General features: G+C 32.5%; 1 protein-coding gene across 7 annotated transcripts in view; it reads left to right on the forward strand.

The window, feature by feature from the left end:
• LOC134686949 (tubby-related protein 3-like) overlaps positions 1-20,368 on the forward strand; it is a 50,179-nt gene that overhangs the window by 19,308 nt on the left and 10,503 nt on the right. For 4 of the 7 annotated variants that reach the window (XM_063546819.1, XM_063546818.1, XM_063546816.1 and 1 more), the window contains exons 2-8: positions 1,276-1,326; positions 4,319-4,370; positions 5,456-5,618; positions 6,668-6,796; positions 11,183-11,434; positions 15,699-15,913; positions 19,256-19,276. In XM_063546819.1, coding sequence (XP_063402889.1) covers positions 1,307-1,326; positions 4,319-4,370; positions 5,456-5,618; positions 6,668-6,796; positions 11,183-11,434; positions 15,699-15,913; positions 19,256-19,276 — 852 coding nt within the window. In that variant the 5' untranslated portion in view covers positions 1,276-1,306. The remainder of the gene's footprint in view (positions 1-1,275; positions 1,327-4,318; positions 4,371-5,455; positions 5,619-6,667; positions 6,797-11,182; positions 11,435-15,698; positions 15,914-19,255; positions 19,277-20,368) is intronic. The other 3 variants (XM_063546815.1, XM_063546814.1, XM_063546820.1) reach the window with 3 other exon arrangements.

Raw genomic sequence — 20,368 nt, forward strand, 5'->3', positions numbered from 1 at the left:
CTAATTTTAACATGGAAACTTCTATCATAAATAAATATTATAAATGAATAGTTCAAAACGTTGTTTTGTAGGTGTATATTCTATAGCTTTGTCTTCTAAGATGAAGTTATTGTGCAATTGTGATTCGAATAACATTTTGTATACAAATTACTGATCTGCTGGCAATAAAGGGAAATAATTTACATTACAAATAAGCAGCAAAATTTTGTTCTGTCTGACAAATATGCCCTTCAATTTCATACTAATTTTGCATTTCATTTTTTTTTTATGAATCTTTTGTAGGCAAAATCATAAGCCTGGTATGTATCATTGATTAAATTTTATGTGTACATTTGAACTCAATATAAATTATTTCCCTTTAATGACAGCAGATCAGTAATTTGCATAGAAAATGTTATTCGAATCACAATTGCACAATAACTTCATCTTAGAAGACAAAGCTATAAAATATACACCTACAAAACAATGTTTTGAACTATTCATTTATAATTTTTATTTATGATAGAAGTTTCCATGTTAAAATTAGACCATTTTATTCAGTGACTCATACTATAGTTAGATATTATTTGTGTTAAAAATGATTGACAAAGGTATCAACTGACTGGATCTGGATGGTAAGTATAACTTTTTTATTTTACAGCACTCACTTCAAACTAACAACATTTCACTTGAGCAATCTGCTAAAATATTTTACCAGTTGATCAGTTAGTTGGAGTAGAAATCTGACTGCAATTTGGTAAACTGTTTTGGTCTTTGCAAATGTGATACCCCAAAGGTCACTGGATAAGCACTGTAATAAATCCAATAACACACTTCTGAGTTTAGGTAAGTAGTAATAGTACAGTCCAAACAAATCCATAGTCTGTTGTCATTAGTATTAAGGTAGGCTTTTTAAAAAAAGGCACTTTGCACTGTCTCAGTTTGCTTTAAGATGTCATTTACAAAGATGCCAATGACTGGAAAATATCTTATTGGGTAATGCCATGGCTCATTTTAATTTAGAATGCAAACATGTTTATGGATTAGGATCTTTTGGCAGCATGAACTATTTGTTTAAAGCTTTATATTTCAGAAATTGTGACATTGTTTCAGTCAACAATAGTTCAAATATATTTGGTGTATGGAATGATTGTCTGTTTCACTGTCTGACTGGGTGGCCTGACCTTGACCTCATTTTAATTGTTCATTGTCCAATGTTCAGTTATGTATTTTTTCACATAGTACATGTATCCTTGTTCATATTGTGCCATAACATTTTTCTTCTTTCTTTTCCAGTCCATCTGCAGATCCTTTTGGAGACAACACCATGAGTGGACCTCCTGGAAGGTAGGATCAGATAAACTTCATTGACAATACTGTGGATTCATTTATATTTGTTGGAAACCAATTTTCTTGGATTTCGTGGGTACAGGTTAACCACAACTTTACATGTTCAACGAATTGTAAATTTTCTGTATGCTTTGTATGCAGAGATATGCGAAACCATGAAATCAAATATCCACAATTATTTAAGTTTTCCTCAAACCACAAAAATTGGTACCAACAAAAATAAATGAATCTTCAATATTTTACAAAATTTATTTCGGGCTAATAAGAACTGGTAACATATATATTAATTCAGTTTATCTCATATATTATATACAAATAAATTTCTGTTAATTGAAACTACTTAGCAAGTTTTGACATTTCTAGCTCACCTGGCCTAAAAGGCCAAGTGAGCTTTTCTCATCACTTTTCTCATCACTTGGCGTCCAGCGTCCTTCGTCTGTCGTCCGTCGTCCTGCGTCGTTAACTTTTACAAAAATCTTCTCCTCTGAAAGTTATGCAGTTTTTGGCTTATAACTCAAAAACCAAAGCATTTAGAGCAAATCTGACATGGGGTAAAATTGTTAACAGGTCAAAATCTATCTGCCCTGAAATTTTTAGATGAATCAGACAACTCATTGTTGGGTTGCTGCCCCTAAATTGGTAATTTTAAGGAAATTTTACTGTTTTTGGTTATTATCTTGAATATTATTATAGATGGAGATTAACTGTAAACAGCAATAATGTTCAGCAAAGTAAGATTTACAAATAAGTCAAAATGACCAAAATGGTCAGTTGACCCCTTTAGGAGTAATGGCCTTTCTAGTAAATTGTTAACCTTTTTTCATAAATCTCCATGATCTTTTACAAAAATCTTCTTCTCTGAAACTACTGGGCCAAATTAATCCAAACTTGGCCACAATCATCATTGATTTATCTAGTTTAAAAATTGTGTTTTTTTACCCGGCCAACCAACCAAGATGGCCGCCACGGCTAAAAATAGAACATGGAGGTTAAATGCAGTTTTTGGTTATTACACAAAAACCAAAGCATTTAGAGCAAATCTGACAATGGGTAAAATTGTTTATCTGGTCAAGATCTATCTGCCCTGTAATTTTAAGATGAATGGGACAACCCGTTGTTGGGTTGCTGCCCCTGAATTGGTAATTTTAAGGAAATTTTGCTGTTTTTGGATACTATCTTGAATATTATTATGGATAGAGATAAACTGTAAACAGCAAAAATGTTCAGCAAAGTAAGATTTACAAATAAGTCAACAGGACAAAAATAATCAGTTGACCCCTTTAGGAGTTATTTTCCTTTATAGTCAATTTTTAACCATTTTTCGTATAACTTAGTTAACTTTTACATAAATCCTCTCCTCTGAAACTACTGGGCCAAATTTTACCAAACATAGCCAGAATCATTATTAGGCTATCTAGTTTAAAAAATGGTGTTTTGTGACTGGGCAAATGAGCCAAGATGGCCGCTACGGGTAAAAATAGAACATAGGGGTAAAATGCAGTTTTTGGCTTATAACTCAAAAACCAAAGCATTTAGAGCAAATCTGACATGGGTTAAAAATGTTTATCAGGTCAAGATCTATCTGCCCTGAAATTTTTAGATGAATCAGACAACTTGTTGTTAGGTTGCTTCCCCTAAATTGGTAATTTTAAGGAAATTTTGCTGTTTTGGGTTATTATCTTGAATATTATTATAGATAGAGATAAACTGTAAAAAGCAACAATATACAGCAATTTAAGACTCAAAAATAAGTCAAAATGACCAAAATGGTCAATTGACCCCCTAAGAAGTTATTGTCCTTTATAGTCAATTTTTAACAATTTTCAAAAAAATGTAAATTTTTACTAACATTTTTCACTGAAACTACACGGACAAGTTCATTATAGATAGAGATAATTGTAAGCAGCAAGAATGTTCAGTAAAGTAAGATGTACAAACACATCACAATCACCGAAACACAATTTTGTCATGAACTGTCTGCTTCCTATGTTTAATTCACATATACCAAGTTGAGCGACACAGGCTCTTTAGGTGTAATACCACCATTGATTTCCCCCTATTAGTCTTTGTTAAATTTGCACTTTTCAAAAAATTGTGCAGAATTTATCTTTGTTTCAAATAAAGAAATACTTGGCATGAGTAAAAGTTTTATCCTGTCCAGTTCTATAGAAAAAGTTTCACATAACATTTCATTGCATATAAGAAAATAACCATCATTGGAAGTTAAACAATCAAATTTCTCCCCTTATTCTATCCGTGTACAAGGTTTAGTCACCATGTAAACTCAAGATTACAAAATTTTCTATAGAAATCACAAATAAAAAATAATGGTGTTTTGAAATACCCAAGACATATGTTTATGACCCAGAAATAGTTTTACTGCAATAAAATGAAGGACTAATTACCTACAACGATCAAATTCAAGGGAATATTTTTTTAGACCTACTTTCGTATGCAACCGGATGTGGCGTACCATGATTTGGTGGTATTACACCTTTAGAGCCTCTAGTTTTTTTACCCGCCATAGCGGAGGGGTCATTTAGTTTTACCCCTGTCCATCTATATTTTTGTCTCAAAAATGGTTCTGTTCTATAACTTTGTTTTGCTTCAGTCAAATTTCATGAAACTTATACACATAGCTGATTGCCACATAACACATCAAGTTTAAACTTTGGTGGCATCACCCGTTATAGAGTTATATTATGCCCTTTTATGAGTGGAAAAGCTGCTGAATTTTTTCATTTCCATCCTCTTACTTAAGTTTGTTTTAACTTAATGTTATAAAACTTATACACAATACTTATGACCACAAACTATGATCATATACAAATTTGGCTAGTGTCAATTTTACTGTTCGTCAGTTTTTTATGTAAACAATACACAAGTGCTCATTTCTAGTTTCTCTCTTCTATTTAATCTACTGTGGATTCATTTATTCACTAAAAATTAGTTTATATTATACAAAACTTATTTATTCTCTTTATTTCAGTGTTGGTGATGATTATAATAATGCAATGAAACAACAAAAGCTTGAAAAAGAGGTAAGAAGAGCGTGTTAAGAAAACTTGACACCTCACTGACCTCAGAACTGTAGGATTTTCCCCTTCCCTTAAGCTTTGAGACCATTCAATATTTTCAGATTTGTTACAAGACAACTGGAAGTAGCCATTATGTATCAATTTATTACTTTAATTTAATACCATCATTGTTGAACTCAATATTTTACACCAGTATTTAAGTTTTCACAATCTGTAGTAAATGTAATGATAGAATTATTAGAAAATTGTATAACTTATTTTTATCAAGAAGCAAGAAAGCATACCAAGCTGTCTTACCAAAATCATATTTTATGTAAAAAAGGAGCTTTAGATACCAAAGGGACATTCAAATTCAAGGTAAAAAAAAGTAACTGACAAGGCTACGGCTGAAAAAGGAAAAGACAAACCACAGTAAACAAAATAAAACATAGAAAACTTAAAACCGAAACATGAACCCTACCAAAAACTTTGGGTGATCTCAGGTGCTTCTGAAGGGGTAGCAGATCCTGCTCCACATGTGGCACCTGTTGAGTAATCGTGTTAGTACAAACAGGTTATAATTAGGTAGATCACATTGCGGGAAAGGGGACAGGATTGTAGTTATGACAATTGGATCATATCCATTGTCATCTGTGAAAAGGATATTCAATAATGGTCAATCAACTTGTGATGGCGTCTGTAAATATTTACTAAGGGATGATTATGTATACGTAGGATATTCATAATCTCAGATATTTCTCTTGTTTTGATTTTATCAATATATATGTGCATTGTTTTTAAAAAAGTAATTATACCCACGCTTTAAAAAAGGGGGGGTATACTGTTTAATCTCTGTCTGTCCTTCCGTCAGTCACAATCTTATAAATATAAGTATACTCAAATGCTATAACAGTGTTTGAATTAAAACTGAAATTGATTATTTTGTAATTTGAACAAAAATGAAATAATCAGAATCAAACTTCTCAGTCAGTCCCAATAAAGAACGAAGGGTAATAGATACATTTTTTTTCAACAATGGTAACAAATGAATATAATCTCTAATTTGCTAATTCTTGCCTTTCAAGTTGACAAACTTTTTACATTTTCAGAGAAAAAGAATTGAAGACCAAAACAAGAAAAAAAGGCAACAGTTAGGACTGTTCCAGCCAAATGAAGATATTGGACGACCTAATTCTGGGGGTCGTAGGAGAGGTCGTGAAGAACATCGCCCTTTAGTGGGTAATTCTAAACCATCCACACCCACAAGTTTTGGTAAGACATAAAAGATAAGGGGTGTGTTGGGGGCCTTCATTGCCAAGAGGTCTAGGTAGTTAATCGACTGTATCACTAGCTGTCAAAAATAAGGTTGTGAGGTCTAACCCTGCATGGTGTGTCTGACTGCTACCTTAACTGACTCGAATTGTCTGTTTAACTGCTTAAGGTTGATGGTTATCCCTATGGACTCTTGGTCTTCTTCAACCAATAAAGAAACTGATTCCCACTATTTAGACAATAGTGCCGAAAGTTGCTTTAAACACTATCACCAATCAATCAATAAACTAATGTGCTATTTTTGACACAAGTTCAGTTAATATTTCACATTTACAAACGTATAATGACTTGGGATAAGGTGCCCAAAAAAAGGGTCAGTCAGGTAACCATAAACAGACCTATATTGGTTTTGGCCTTAGAATGTCCCTCACACTGTTCTATCTTGTTGCATCATTATTTATCAACAGAAAAAAATACTTTGATTTCATTGAAGATCGAGATTGAAACATTTTACATCAGCATTTAAAAAAATCAATGCATGCCACCATCATAGATGAAACAGGCCCGACTAAAAATATGTAAAATTACAACTTTTTTGTTTGATATTATGTGTTTTCCCAAGAAATTGATATAAAGATCTGGGTATATGCAATAAGATTGAAATACACAGTTATAAAATTATGTACTGTGGATTCATTATTATTCGTTTGATACCAATTTTTGTGGCATTCGTGGGTACTGGAGAACCACGAAATTAAATGTTCAGCGAATAACCTGTAAGTTTTCCTTTATCCACGAAAATTTGTACCCTCGAAAACAAATGAATCCACAGTACATTAATGTTGATTTTGGTTTGAGTATTTTTGTCATGCTAGACCAAGCCACAAAGGCAAGATTTAGATGGTGTTGGTCAGTGTCATCAGCCTCAACAATGTAATTAGTTTTAGATTCTTTTATTACTACAATATGTGGATAAAAAAAGCACTGTTAAAAAGTTAAGAAATTTAAGATGTTAATGATTGTTTGATATTAGGTTGTGTATTTTTCAGAATATGTTAATCCAGCTGCATATGAGGATGAATCATTTCCGGAACCACAACGTGACACAGTTACTGTGTTGAATGTTACAACAGACAGTCACAGTGATGGTGATAGTGATATACCAGAAATATCTGCAGGTCAGTCATAATACTTACTTAGACAAATCTCAGGTTCATTGAACACTTTATTCAACCCACCTAGTATCAGTAATGGGTGGTTGCTAAGTACCTTGAGACTGCTGTCTGATATCAACAGTATGAAGTTAATCTACAGTTCTGTTGTAAAGGATATTTCTGAAAAATTAAGTACAATATCTACAGTTTGATTGTACCAGTATATATATACATACGATATTCTGTGGATTCATTATAATCCGTTGTTTTTGTGGATTTCATGGGTACAGGTGAACCACAAAAGTAGATGTTCAATGAATAACAAATTTTTCATAGGTTTGTATGCAGACTTTGTCAAATTACGTAATTAAGTATCAACGAACATGCAAGTTTTCCTTAATCTATGAAAATTGCCACACACAAAAATAAATCCACAGTATATAAGTTCTTCTGAACCAGTTACAACTTTACAAATTTTTTTATCCATCAGGTCACCAGTGATGGTGATACAAAGGCAACAAAATGCAAGAAAAAAGTGTGAAAAAATCAGTTGTAATGACTTGACTTATCAGATAAGCAAGATGCACATGAAAACAACTAGCGTTAATATAAAAGACACAAAGTACCTACCTAAGGCTAAAGAGTACTTGCAGTTACTGAAATCTAGTTAAATTAAGCCATTTAAAACTAACAAATAAATTGTGTTCTATTTGAAGGTATCCAAATTGAACATATTTTGACAGTTTTTTCACCTATGTTTATTTATGATACAGACAAAAGTTTCCATTCTGGGTGTTTATATCGAAAATATTTCTTTATTTACTATATGGCTCCATCAATTTAATTTGAAATCCCTATTGAATCATGGAAAAAGGGGTTTGAACTGACCTCAAAACGATCAAGGAATCTCTAATGAGGAGTACCCAAATTGCATCCATGCTTAAATTCGCATCCTTTAAAGTCAAATTACAAATATTTTGTTTAAGTGGTTTGATTATTTAAATAAACTGATGTTTGTCCATGCTTTATACTATTCAATTTTTAAGAAATGGATGGTTGTAACATATTTAGTATGCTCATTTTTTAACATGACTTTTTATGAACGTCCCCTAACTTTTTTCAAGTGAATGCTTCATCAGTTGATCTTTACTGTGAATGTTTTATTTATATTTGATTATTTTTCCCTATGAAGAAAGATGTGTATAATGTCAACTAATAAAGATACAAACTATTTAGTCTGAAAGAAAATTTATATGAAGATTTCCCATTGGATTTTTTTGAATGGTACTGTGACGTTAGACAGTTAAGAAATAGTTCTTTACATTTTAAATAGGATTTTAGTTAAGCAATGTTGTCTTTACTTAAACTCAATTGGAACATTTCAGCTAATTTCATATAGTGTGTAGGCAAATGTAATATCTTTGGTTAGCTTGCTTGCTAGCTGATCCGTGAAGTCACTATTAGGTTAGGTAAACTACCCTCCTTTAAGAGTAGACTAGTCCCACAGATAACCAATCCATCTGTCTGTTGGACTAGATTACTTTGAAAGGAGGGTAGTATACCTGACCTAATAATGACTTCAAAGTTCATGGTTCAGCTAACAAGCAAACTAACCAAGGATATTACATTTGCCTACACACTCAATGAAATCAACTGTAAAAAAAAGATAGAAGTTGAATATATACATGGTTTCCTATTTTTATTAAGACATTTGTCTCTTGCAGGGTAAGTCTTAATCAACATTTCAGTAAATGCTTTATTCAGTACCTTTTCAGTGTTGATATTTTGTAAAACTATTGTTTTTTTAAGAGTTATTTAGTAGATAGATTTATGGTGTTGTCTGTAAAAAAAAGAGTGGACATTAAGTTTTTCTATTATCTATCTCTAAACGTACTTGAGATTTTGAATCATTCTGAACCTGATTTAAAATACAAGATGGCTGCAACTATAAAACTAAATTTACACAGGGTCCTTATGGAAATAAATATGATTTTTTTTTTCAATGAGTCTGTATTAAGCATAGATAATGAGGTAATGAGTACACTGCCAACAGTCTGAGACACTCATGAATAGTCAATTTTTTTAAACCTGGCATGGCCCCTAAAAGTAGTAGCCTAAACTGACTAATTCCAGAGTATGTTTTTCATTTGGTGTTTTATAGAATGAGATAAGCATAGATCTCTAAAACAAGCTCAAGCTGTTTAGGAGAATTCAGTTATCAAATTAAGTATAAGATTTGATATGATTTTTGGGTGTATTAATTCCACTTTTAAGCACCGCATTCAAGTATAAGATGAACTGAGGACTGATGAAAATCATTTTTTTTTTATTTGCTAAAATTGTTTCCTTGCTTTTTTTTAATATGCAGTGTCAATGTTTCCTGTTTCATTTGTCTGTGTTATGTTGTACAGGAGCTAGAATGTTTCCTGTTTCATTTGTCAGTGTTATGTTGTACAGGAGCTATAATGTTTCCTGTTTCATTTGTCTGTGTTATGTTGTACAGGAGCTAGAATGTTACCTGTTTCATTTGTCTGTGTTATGTTGTACAGGAGCTAGAATGTAACCTGTTTCATTTGTCTGTGTTATGTTGTACAGGAGCTAGAATGTTTCCTGTTTCATTTGTCTGTGTTATGTTGTACAGGAGCTAGAATGTTACTTGTTTCATTTGTCTGTGTTATGTTGTACAGGAGCTAGAATGTTTCCTGTTTCATTTGTCAGTGTTATGTTGTACAGGAGCTAGAATGTTCTCTGTTTCATTTGTCAGTCTTATGTTGTACAGGATCTGGAATGTTACCTGTTTCATTTGTCTGTGTTATGTTGTACAGGAGCTAGAATATTTCCTGTTTCATTTGTCTGTGTTATGTTGTACAGGAGCTAGAATGTTACCTGTTTCATTTGTCTGTGTTATGTTGTATAGGAGCTGGAATGTTCCCTGTTTCATTTGTCTGTCTTATGTTGTACAGGAGCTATAATGTTTCCTGTTTCATTTGTCTGTGTTATGTTGTACAGGAGCTAGAATGTTTCCTGTTTCATTTGTCAGTGTTATGTTGAACAGGAGCTGGAATGTTACCTGTTTCATTTGTTAGTCTTATGTTGTACAGGAGCTAGAATGTTTCCTGTTTCATTTGTCTGTGTTATGTTGTACAGGAGCTAGTATGTTACCTGTTTCATTTTTCTGTGTTATGTTGTACAGGATCTGGAATGTTTCCTGTTTCATTTGTCTGTGTTATGTTGTACAGGAGCTGGAATGTTACCTGTTTCATTTTTCTGTGTTATGTTGTACAGGAGCTGGAATGTTACCTGTTTCATTTTTCTGTGTTAGGTTGTACAGGATCTGGAATGTTACCTGTTTCATTTGTCTGTGTTATGTTGTACAGGATCTGGAATGTTCCCTGTTTCATTTGTCTGTGTTATGTTGTACAGGATCTGGAATATTTCCTGTTTCATTTGTCTGTGTTATGTTGTACAGGATCTGGAATGTTCCCTGTTTCATTTGTCTGTGTTATGTTGTACAGGATCTGGAATGTTCCCTGTTTCATTTGTCAGTCTTATGTTGTACAGGATCCGGAATGTTCCCTGTTTCATTTGTCTGTGTTATGTTGTACAGGAGCTGGAATGTTTCCTGTTTCATTTGTCTGTGTTATGTTGTACAGGATCTGGAATGTTCCCTGTTTCATTTGTCTGTGTTATGTTGTACAGGAGCTGGAATGTTTCCTGTTTCATTTGTCTGTCTTATATTGTACAGGATCTGGAATGTTCTCTGTTTCATTTGTCTGTGTTATGTTGTACAGGAGCTGGAATGTTTCCTGTTTCATTTGTCTGTGTTATGTTGTACAGGAGCTGGAATGTTTCCTGTTTCATTTGTCTGTCTTATGTTGTACAGGAGCTGGAATGTTTACTGCTTCTGTTCTGATTTATACATTTCATAACAAACAATGTAGGAATTTGCTGTTCTCAAATGTTTATTTATTGCACAAAATGTTTGCCGACAAACAGACAAATCATATACACGTATTTTGAAAAAATAGATTTCAATGTGAATCAATTTAATTTAGAATATAGTGTTACAACACTTTTGTAGTATTGAAATGTTGTTTTTTTTGTTCTGCTAGAGGTCTTTTGTGCTTTACAAGTGAAGAGTACATATTTGTGTATGTCAATTTGAATTTTCTCATACTGGTCTTATCAAAGACTAAAATAATTTATTGTTAGTATGTTTTGATCAATATTAATGCATATGTAAATTTATACGGCATTAAAAAATGTTTAAAATAATAATACTTTGTCACCAATAGAGGATACAATCATATGTGCATGCTAATATTTATAAATGTTGTACAATGAAAACCAGTCTTGCGATACATTTGCATGGTAATATTATTGCATGTTTGTCCTCAATATTTGGTGCAGGTGATGATATTCATACTAAAAAAGGAAAGAAAAATAAACATGCTGGTCAATGGACATTACCGCCACCAACATATGATAGTGTTTCTTCACAAAACCCAGATCCTCGTACAAGGAGCCAAAGTAGGAGTCCTATTCCTCAAAACACATTTGAAATACCAAACATTGATCATCAGCAACAAAAAACAATGGAATACTCCTCCTCACCTCAGGATTATAATGGTGATAATGATGTCTCTATTCCTATGTTAGAAGGTATTGGCTAATAGGACGTTCTTTGTTAAAACACTTGTCATAATGCTTCATTATGTATTCATAATTACAGCTAATTTCCTAATGCTTGTAAAGTAAAACTTGGTTGGCTTCCTTGCTTTGTTTGTATAAATGGTTATTCAAGATTTTTAATGAAGATTGACATCTTCATAAATAGATAGATGTAAACCGGTATACACATGTATATGATATTCAAATTCAATTGGATGTCATCCAAATATAATTCTACAAAATATACAAACAAAGCGTGCAAGCTAACCAAAGTGTTGCTCTACATGCAGTAGGAAATTAGCTTTAATGTAGATCCAAAGAAATTATTTTTCTACTCAATTTTCCAAAAAGGTATCATTTTATTTATGCATGTTATATACTAGAAAATATGACCCACATGACAGGTGTTTATATCTAATAATCATAATCATAGTTATATATACTACTAATTTTAGTTATTAGGTTTTAAGCTTCAAAACTAACTCTGCTAGAATTTTTGGTGAAGGTTTAAATGGATGTTGAATCAAAGTCAGTTCTTTTTGTACATTTTGAGCACATGTTATGAAATTGCATGCTTAATGTTAATAGGTTAGAAAATAGTTTGTTTTCTACTCCAGACGCATCTTGTTTTTAGATTCAAAGTGAACAAAATTGGCCAGTAGTCTTAAGATGGTCTGTCTTGTTAGAATTAAATTGCATTTCCAGATAGCTATTGCTGTCAGCAATAGTTTTATCATACCTGAAATATTGTTTTTTTGAAATCTTTTTTGAAATACTTGGTAATTAGACATTGGTTTACAACTGTACCCTTCAGAATAGAATTGATCGACATTGAATTCCAAAATCAAAGATTACTTCCAAACAAGACCATAACTATTTGGAAAATTCTACTAACTCTCTTTCAACTTTTACATCCAAAAACGTAAACATCCAAGAAGTAAATCAAGTTTTGTCTTGCATGACATTGACAAAATTGAAGAAAAAAGCAAGACCTAGTTGTGCTGATCCCATGCATGCAGATTGTATGGCCTCATCCCTCATCAGAGTTCATTGACTAGAAAGTTTTCCATAGTTATTCAGAAAAAGTGAATTTTACGGTTTGTAGTCCTGCTTACCAAACATTTTTTAAATTAGATGATGTAGGCAGTAAGCTTGATTATGATATAGGGAATTTTGACTTGTTTTATTTCTTTACCATAACAAGAAAGAAGACTTGAACGCTTGGATGAAGGCCCTGTATCATGTGTTGATAGCAGTGCTTTTCACTTCTAGCTGATATTCCTGACAAAAGTGTTGATATCTTAAAAGTTCTGAGTTAAATTAGAGACATTTGTTCTGTTTTGAACTTCATGAACTTTGTGAACTCATATTTATACAATTTCATGTGTAATATTGATAAATATTTTTTGTAAGTTTGTTGATATGAATAAAACCCAATCTGACATGCATGCAATTGTGATAACTGAACATTAAATTTAGATAAATCAGACTTTCAGGTAAAATAAGGTAGGGAAAATCTAGAAACTCAAAATATCAAAATGATCTTCAGTTTTGAAATAAAACAAAAAATATTTCAGACATAGATTTATAAGTTTTGCATTTAATTTAATGATTGCAGATTGAGATATATTTACCTTTTGTTTTATAATGAATACACGTTCTTGAATAGAGGGTTGTTATACTCAAGTCTGTACATGTTCTTAGGATTCTTTAAATCTTGGGGTTTACTATATGAGGTATATATACAAACATGGCTACTGCAAATCAGTTAGTAGTGAAAGAGTTGAATGATTTGTCAGGTGACTTACAGTCCGTGACAAACCCTGGATTTTACATGGAGGATCCAGATCCCTTTCATTTAAATCTTGGTAAGACTTTTGTAATGCAGATATAGATAATAAAAAAAAAAAGGTTAGCGAGGCCGGGATAAAGTACCGGTATTTGTTGTATCCACTAACAATGTTAACACTATCAATAATGTATGCTAAATACTAAAAAAAATAAGATATAATAAAAAAAAAAAATATTTTAGTAATTAACTCTTGCATAAGATTTAATTTAGTATTATATTAAAAAGTTTCCAAGAATAGAAACATACATGATTTATGACATGAGAAAAAAACTGCCAGCTTATGTGTCAATCTTCTTATCTTAGTTGGTGTAGCATAGTGGCAGAGATTGAAATATTTATAAATAGAAATAAGTTATTTCTTTTGACAAAATAAATAAAGCATTGTAAAAAGTGGTTTGTGAAGACAACACTAATATACATGATATATTGGATAACTTTTATTAAAACATCTTTTTAATTTTTATTTTACAGCTGACTATCTGTCAGAAATCTTTATTACTGAAAAAGTTATTTTGTAGTGCACATTTTTGTTCTGATGTAATATTATAATAAATGTTCTTTGAAGGTTTGTTTAAATGGTCAATATGTTATCTTCTTTATTCAACTGATATCAAATAAAGTTTAAAAATTTGGAACAATATCAAAAAGTCTGTGTAACTTCAGAAAAACAATCTAATTTACTATAGGTTTTTGCTGTCCTTAATTTCTTCTTTAATTTTGTATTTGATTTTAGAGTCTTAAAAGTGATATATCGACCACCAAAAAAATGGTTGTAGTTAACATAACCAATTACTGGACAATATGGAACCTGGCCATAACTTGATGATGAAATGATCTTACAGATGAAGGACTCCTCTGGGTGCGGGAGTTTCTTTTTGAATTGAAGACCTATTGGTGGACTTCGGCTGTTGTCTGCTCTACGGTCGGGTTAATGTCTCTTTGACACATTCCCCATTTTCATTCTTGATTTCATTAGTTCTTGTAACTTTGTTTAATCTTCAAGTGGGTGACATTGGTAGGTTTGATTAAAGAAATGGAAATGTACTATTCAAAGGCTTTCCTATATGCAAGTTACTGATATTAAAAAAATGGTGGCTTTTTTTTGGTTGATTGAATGATTTGGTAAAACAGTAGTGGTTAATGATATTATTTTTCAAAACATTCAAGTGATGAAAAAAATTATGAAAAAAAAAGATATGTATTCGTTTTTGTCTTGCCAAGATAGAGTTAAAAAACATGACAATAAAGTATGCTGTTTTTTGGTGGCAGGAGCATCAACAATGCATTAGCCTGTGTTTAGGTCAGTTTATGGGGAACTACTTGTGATAGGTCAAGTTATGAAACTGAAAGCATCAAGCGAAACTCTTTATAGTTAATATTTGCTGCCTCTTGGCTAAGCATACATATTAAGCAAATCCTAGTCAGCTCTGAGTCAAATCAATTGTCCTTGTGAACTGACATGTTAAAAATCCTGCTCAGCATGTCAGGCTAGTTGAAAGCAGGGTTCAAATTCATAACACATTTACATCTGATCTTGAATTTGCATTTAATTTTCTAGATATGAAAATGTATAAGAAGAAGAAAAAATATTACCAAGAAAAAAAGGTCCATATGGCATTGCTGTGAATAAGTTGTTTCTGGGGACAATTACTCATCAATAGACCGTTGATATTAAATAAGATTGTTATGATTTGTTCAGGGACTGATCAGCTTAATACATTGATAATATAAAACATCATCATCAGCTTTTACTGTTTGCAGAGCATGCTAAGCAGGACACTCAAACTTCAGATGAAGTCGTTGGTAGTGATTCTCCTATTACGTCCACACATGTAATATCCCTTGTAGTACTACATAGTTTTGCTTCCATTTATATAAAATAATACTGTTTATGTTTTACTAAATTAGCTTAGTAATGGTGTTGGTTATAACCAGTAACAGTAACATTAGGCTAAACAGTATTTATTATTGAAAAATTACAACAATATAATATTACAATGTTACATGAAGTTTAAATATTTGACAGTAACACTGAAAACAAATATCTTCTCAAACCTATTTTTTTGTTATATATGATTTTTGTCTTGCACAAGGCTGATAGTAAAAAATATGTGCAATTAAATGTACTTCAACTTTGTCTTCCTAGATAAATATTTTATAAATATAAATTGGGAAAATCTGATTCATTGCAACTCTTCAGTTAATTTAATGATTATGAAGAAAACACACAATTTTATATAAGATTTTTGTCTGATTGTAAAAAAAATATGGGCAATTGAATGTGTTTCAATTTTGGTAAATTGCATAGTTACATAATGTATGTAAAAGGATTTTTTTCAGCTGTTAAATATATAGTAAGCATACAGAAATTCAAAAAAATCAAAATACTATGTTTTATTGCAGACACAGGAAAAAAGAGCAAAAAGAAAAATAAGAAACCAAACCGACCTCCCCCTCCTCCAACAACACAGAATGAGATGATAGCAGGTGGTAATCAGGGCTCTATGGGGAGCTTAGAGGACGACAATGAGCCTGATGAGATCAGTGTACCAGTGGCACCACTCTCCATGAAACAGTCTCCAAGTACAGCTAAACTGAAAAATATGTACAATAGTGAGGTAAGTGTCCAAAAATAGTCATTTACCTTAATTATATAGGGTATTGGTCTATTGTCAAATGTTGTCTCATTGGCAATCATACCACATCTTCTTTATTATATTCATGTTTCTGAACCATTAGTCAGTTAGTTCTCTTCTTGCATCTCAACAACTCTGAAATTACACAACAGAATTTTATGAAACTAAGTAGATAATTAGAACATACTATGTAGATGTGCATATCAACAGGAAATAATGATTTTTAGCTCACCTGGCCTAAAGGACCAAGTGAGCTTTTCTCATCATTTGGCGTCCTCCATCCGCCGTCCGTCCCCCGTCGTTGTTGACTTTTACAAAAATCTTCTCCTCTGAAACTACTGGGCCAAATTAAACCAAACTTGGCCACAATCATCATTTGGGTATCTAGTTTAAAAAATATAAGGCGTGACCCGCCAAACCAACCATGATGGCCGCCATGGCTAAAAATAGAACATAGAGGTAAAATGCAGTTTTTGGCTTATAGCTCTGAAACCAAAGCATAAAGGGCAAATCTGACATGGGGAAATTGTTAACCAGGTCAACATCTATCTGCCCTGAAATTTTCAGATGAATCGGACAACCCGTTGTTGGGTTCCTGCCCCTGAATTTAGTAATTTTAGGGAAATTTTGCTGGTTTTGGTTATTATCTTGAATATTATTATAGATAGATTTAAACTGTAAACAGCAATAATGTTCAGCAAAGTAAGATTTACAAATAAGTCAACATGACTAAAATGGTCAGTTGACCCCTTTAGGAGTTATTGCACTTTAAGTCAATTTTTAACCATTTTTCAGAAATCAAATATATCTTTTACAAAAATCTTCTCCTCCGCAACTACCGGGCCAAATTAAACCAAACTTGGCAACAATCATCATTTGGGTTTCTAGTTTTTAAAATGTGTGGCGTGACCTGGCCAACCAACCAAGATGGCGGCCATGGCTAAAAATAGAACATAGGGGTAAAATGCAGTTTTTGGCTATAACTCAAAATCCAAAGCATTAATAGCAAATGTGACATGGGGTAAAATTGTTTATCAGGTTAAGATCTATCAGCCCTGAAATTTTCAGATGAATAGGACAACCCGTTGTTGGGTTGCTGCCTCTGAATTGGTAATTTTAGGGAAATTTTGCTATTTTTGGTTATTATCTTGAATATTATTATAGATAGAGATAAACTGTAAACAGCAATAATGTACAGCCAAGTAAGTCAACATGACCAAAATGGTCAATTGACCCCTTAAGGAGTTATTGTCCTTTATAGTCAATTTTTAACAATTTTCATAAAATTTGTAAATTTTTACTTAATTTTCCACTGAAATTACTGGGCTAAGTTTATTATCTATAGAAATAATTGTAAGCAGTAAGAATGTTCAGTAAAGCAAGATGTACAAACACATCACAATCACCAAAACACAATTTTGTCATGAATCCATCTGCGTCCTTTTTTTAATATTCACATACACCAAGGTGAGCGACACAGGGTCTTTAGAGCCTCTAGTTTTTATAGGAGGTACATGCCCCTTTGAACTCTTGGCCTAAATACACTCTTGCAACAGTTTGTTTTGTTAAAACTCCTCTGAAACAACAAAACAATATTTTATGAAACTTGGTATAGATAATGAGAACATATAATGTAGATTTGATGCACAAAAAAAGTATCAATGCGGGGGCATGGGGTAAGTGAGCCTGCTCACAAAGTTTCTATAACTCCTTAATGTGCTCTTTATGTATGTAAGGCTGCCACCAGTGTCATATGCTACATTCCACTGAAAAAGTGAAAATAGAAAATAAAAGATTATAATCTTCGCACGCATGAAAATACTAATATTGATACAACTTAAACTAGGATGACTGAGGGAATCTGAAGTCATGCTATCCTTAGAAGAATTTCCTTGACCGTTGCCTCATTTTTAAAGTATTTCACATATTATATTGACCTTTATCACTCATTTATCAAGTTGTTAATAGGTCACTTTTTTGTCTTAGGTAATTAAATGTCAACTCTGATTTTATAGGTGTGTTGTTGACACCTTGGTTCTATGATTCGTGTGAGGTTTGGGCTATTAGGCCAGTTTCTTGGTTACAATAGATCAACTGGGACTGTCCAATAATCTCTTTTTAAAATATGAATTTAAATAAGATATTACCACACTATCCTAAATTACCAACCACAGCAAAACTTACAAAAAATTGCTTCAATATGTACTGAAGGTATTTTGAAGCCATAAAAATTCAAGCTATTGCTGGTCAAATTTTGTTTTTAGTATTTGAAGATAAGTAACTTACCCGTAGTATTTAATATGTTATAGCATAAAAATCAATACACATAATTAACAGCGCCTGGTGATGTTTTATAGCCTGACCGGTTTCAGTCCATAAAGGACCTTCATCAGAGGCAGAATGGTGGATTAATGTTTGCACCCTATTTATATAGATATGGTAACCGGCGGTTGAGTTGACCAGCGGTTGAGTTAACCGGCGGTTGAGTTGACCGGCGGTTGAGTTTACCGGTGAAAAATTCCAGTGGGATTTTCCATGGTTACAATTATCTATATTTAGCTAATGTTCATTTTACAATAAACTTTTTGACATGTTACGGTAAACATTTTTACACTATACAGTAAACATGTGACCTGATGATATAACCATATTTGGGCTTTAGCATTGGATAAAGGGTGTTTTAATAATTTAAGAAGTACATGGTAATCATTTAGTCTTGATCTTATGATACACCTAAATATCAAGTCTTGGAATAGTATTTCATGGTAGTTATGTGATCTTGATATCTGGCTTATGATACACCTAAATATCAAGATTTGAAATAGTACTTCCTAGAAGTCATGCAGTCTTGACCTCAGGCTTATGTTACACCTGTATATCAAGTCTTGAAATAGTAATTCATGGTAGTCATGCAGTCTTGATCTTTGGCTTATGATACACCTAAATATCAAGTCTAATAATAGTATTTCATGGTAGTCATGCAGTCTTGACGTTTTAGCTTTTGATACACCAAAACATCAACTCAACCGCCGGTTACCATATCTATATAAATAGGGTGCAAACATTAATCCACCATTCTGCCTCTGATGAAGGTCCTTTATGGACCGAAACCGGTCAGGCTATAAAACATCACCAGGCGCTGTTAATTATGTGTATTGGTATATATACTATATTTTTATGCTTTTACATTTTTCTCACTGATACACATAGTTAATATGGCTTCTACTAACGAAAACTCCATTTGGAGTTAATGTGTTTAGAGACTACTTATGTCAGTACACCTTTCCTATATTGCCTTTAATATGTTATAATTTGGTCTTTCAGCAGGCAGATATATCCGAAGGAGTAAGTGAATTATTGTGATGACCTTTACACCCTGTATATTCTAATATTTGCTGCTATTCACTGTTCATTTTTGATATGTTTATTCACAGCTTTTTAGCAATAACTTATTTTTTTTCACATGGGGTATCCCAGTAAATTACAACTGATCGAAAATTACACTGTCACCTTGGATGATTGGTTGTTGTATGTTGTTATTATTACTGCTGGCATTTCTGAAATCATATAGCACTTAAGATTACATAGTACCTGGTTCCAGTCCAATAACAAATATGGCTGCCCGAGACAATCTTTGACTCTGATTGGCAATTTTTTTTAAATCTACTTTGCAGAGTGAATGATTTAAAACTTTATAAATTTATATAAGTTATCTTCTCTTTAGCAGGTGGGTTTGAATCCAGTATAATTACAAACATTACTCAGCTTTTTCAAACCATTCGTATATACCAGTACATAAATTTAGATCCAGGGCATTGCAGTATTGTGACCGTCTGTTATTTCACATCCCATATTTTATTGCAATATTCTATAAAAAAGCACAAAATGTCTCATCATTCACCATAATAGCTATTACTATAGCAGGATATTAAAGTCTTAACAAGAGGGATTGTGGATGATTTTAATATATAATCTTTCAAAGGGTGGGCAGGAATTTGCCCTAAAGTTGGTCTTTGTGAGCAAAAAGTGTTATTTTTTCCTTTTTTGTTCATTTTCCAGACCTGCAAGTCTGAGGGAAGGTAATAGATGCATCCCACTGTAGTTTGCATGTAGAGTGAACCCCAGTGGTGAACACATTAATCACAACAGCTGTTAGGTCAGAGTGAAATAATCTGGGTACACCAGTCTTAAGAGGCTCATTTGCACCATAATTCAAAAATATTCCGATCTTTTTCGATTTTTTACTTTAACTGGACCTTAAACCAGAAGTAGTCATTGCCTAGGTGTATTTTAATAATAAACAGGATCAGTCGTTATATGCCCTCAGGTTTACACTATTTGTCAAAATTTGGGGCCTCATAACTTCTTCTTTCAGATCTCGAAGGTAATCCCACCCCTCCGAAAAAAAGAATATGTCTGATTTCAATTTTCGAAATT

The sequence above is a fragment of the Mytilus trossulus genome, chromosome 10 (assembly GCF_036588685.1).
Source record: "Mytilus trossulus isolate FHL-02 chromosome 10, PNRI_Mtr1.1.1.hap1, whole genome shotgun sequence".
Lineage (NCBI taxonomy): Eukaryota > Metazoa > Mollusca > Bivalvia > Mytilida > Mytilidae > Mytilus > Mytilus trossulus.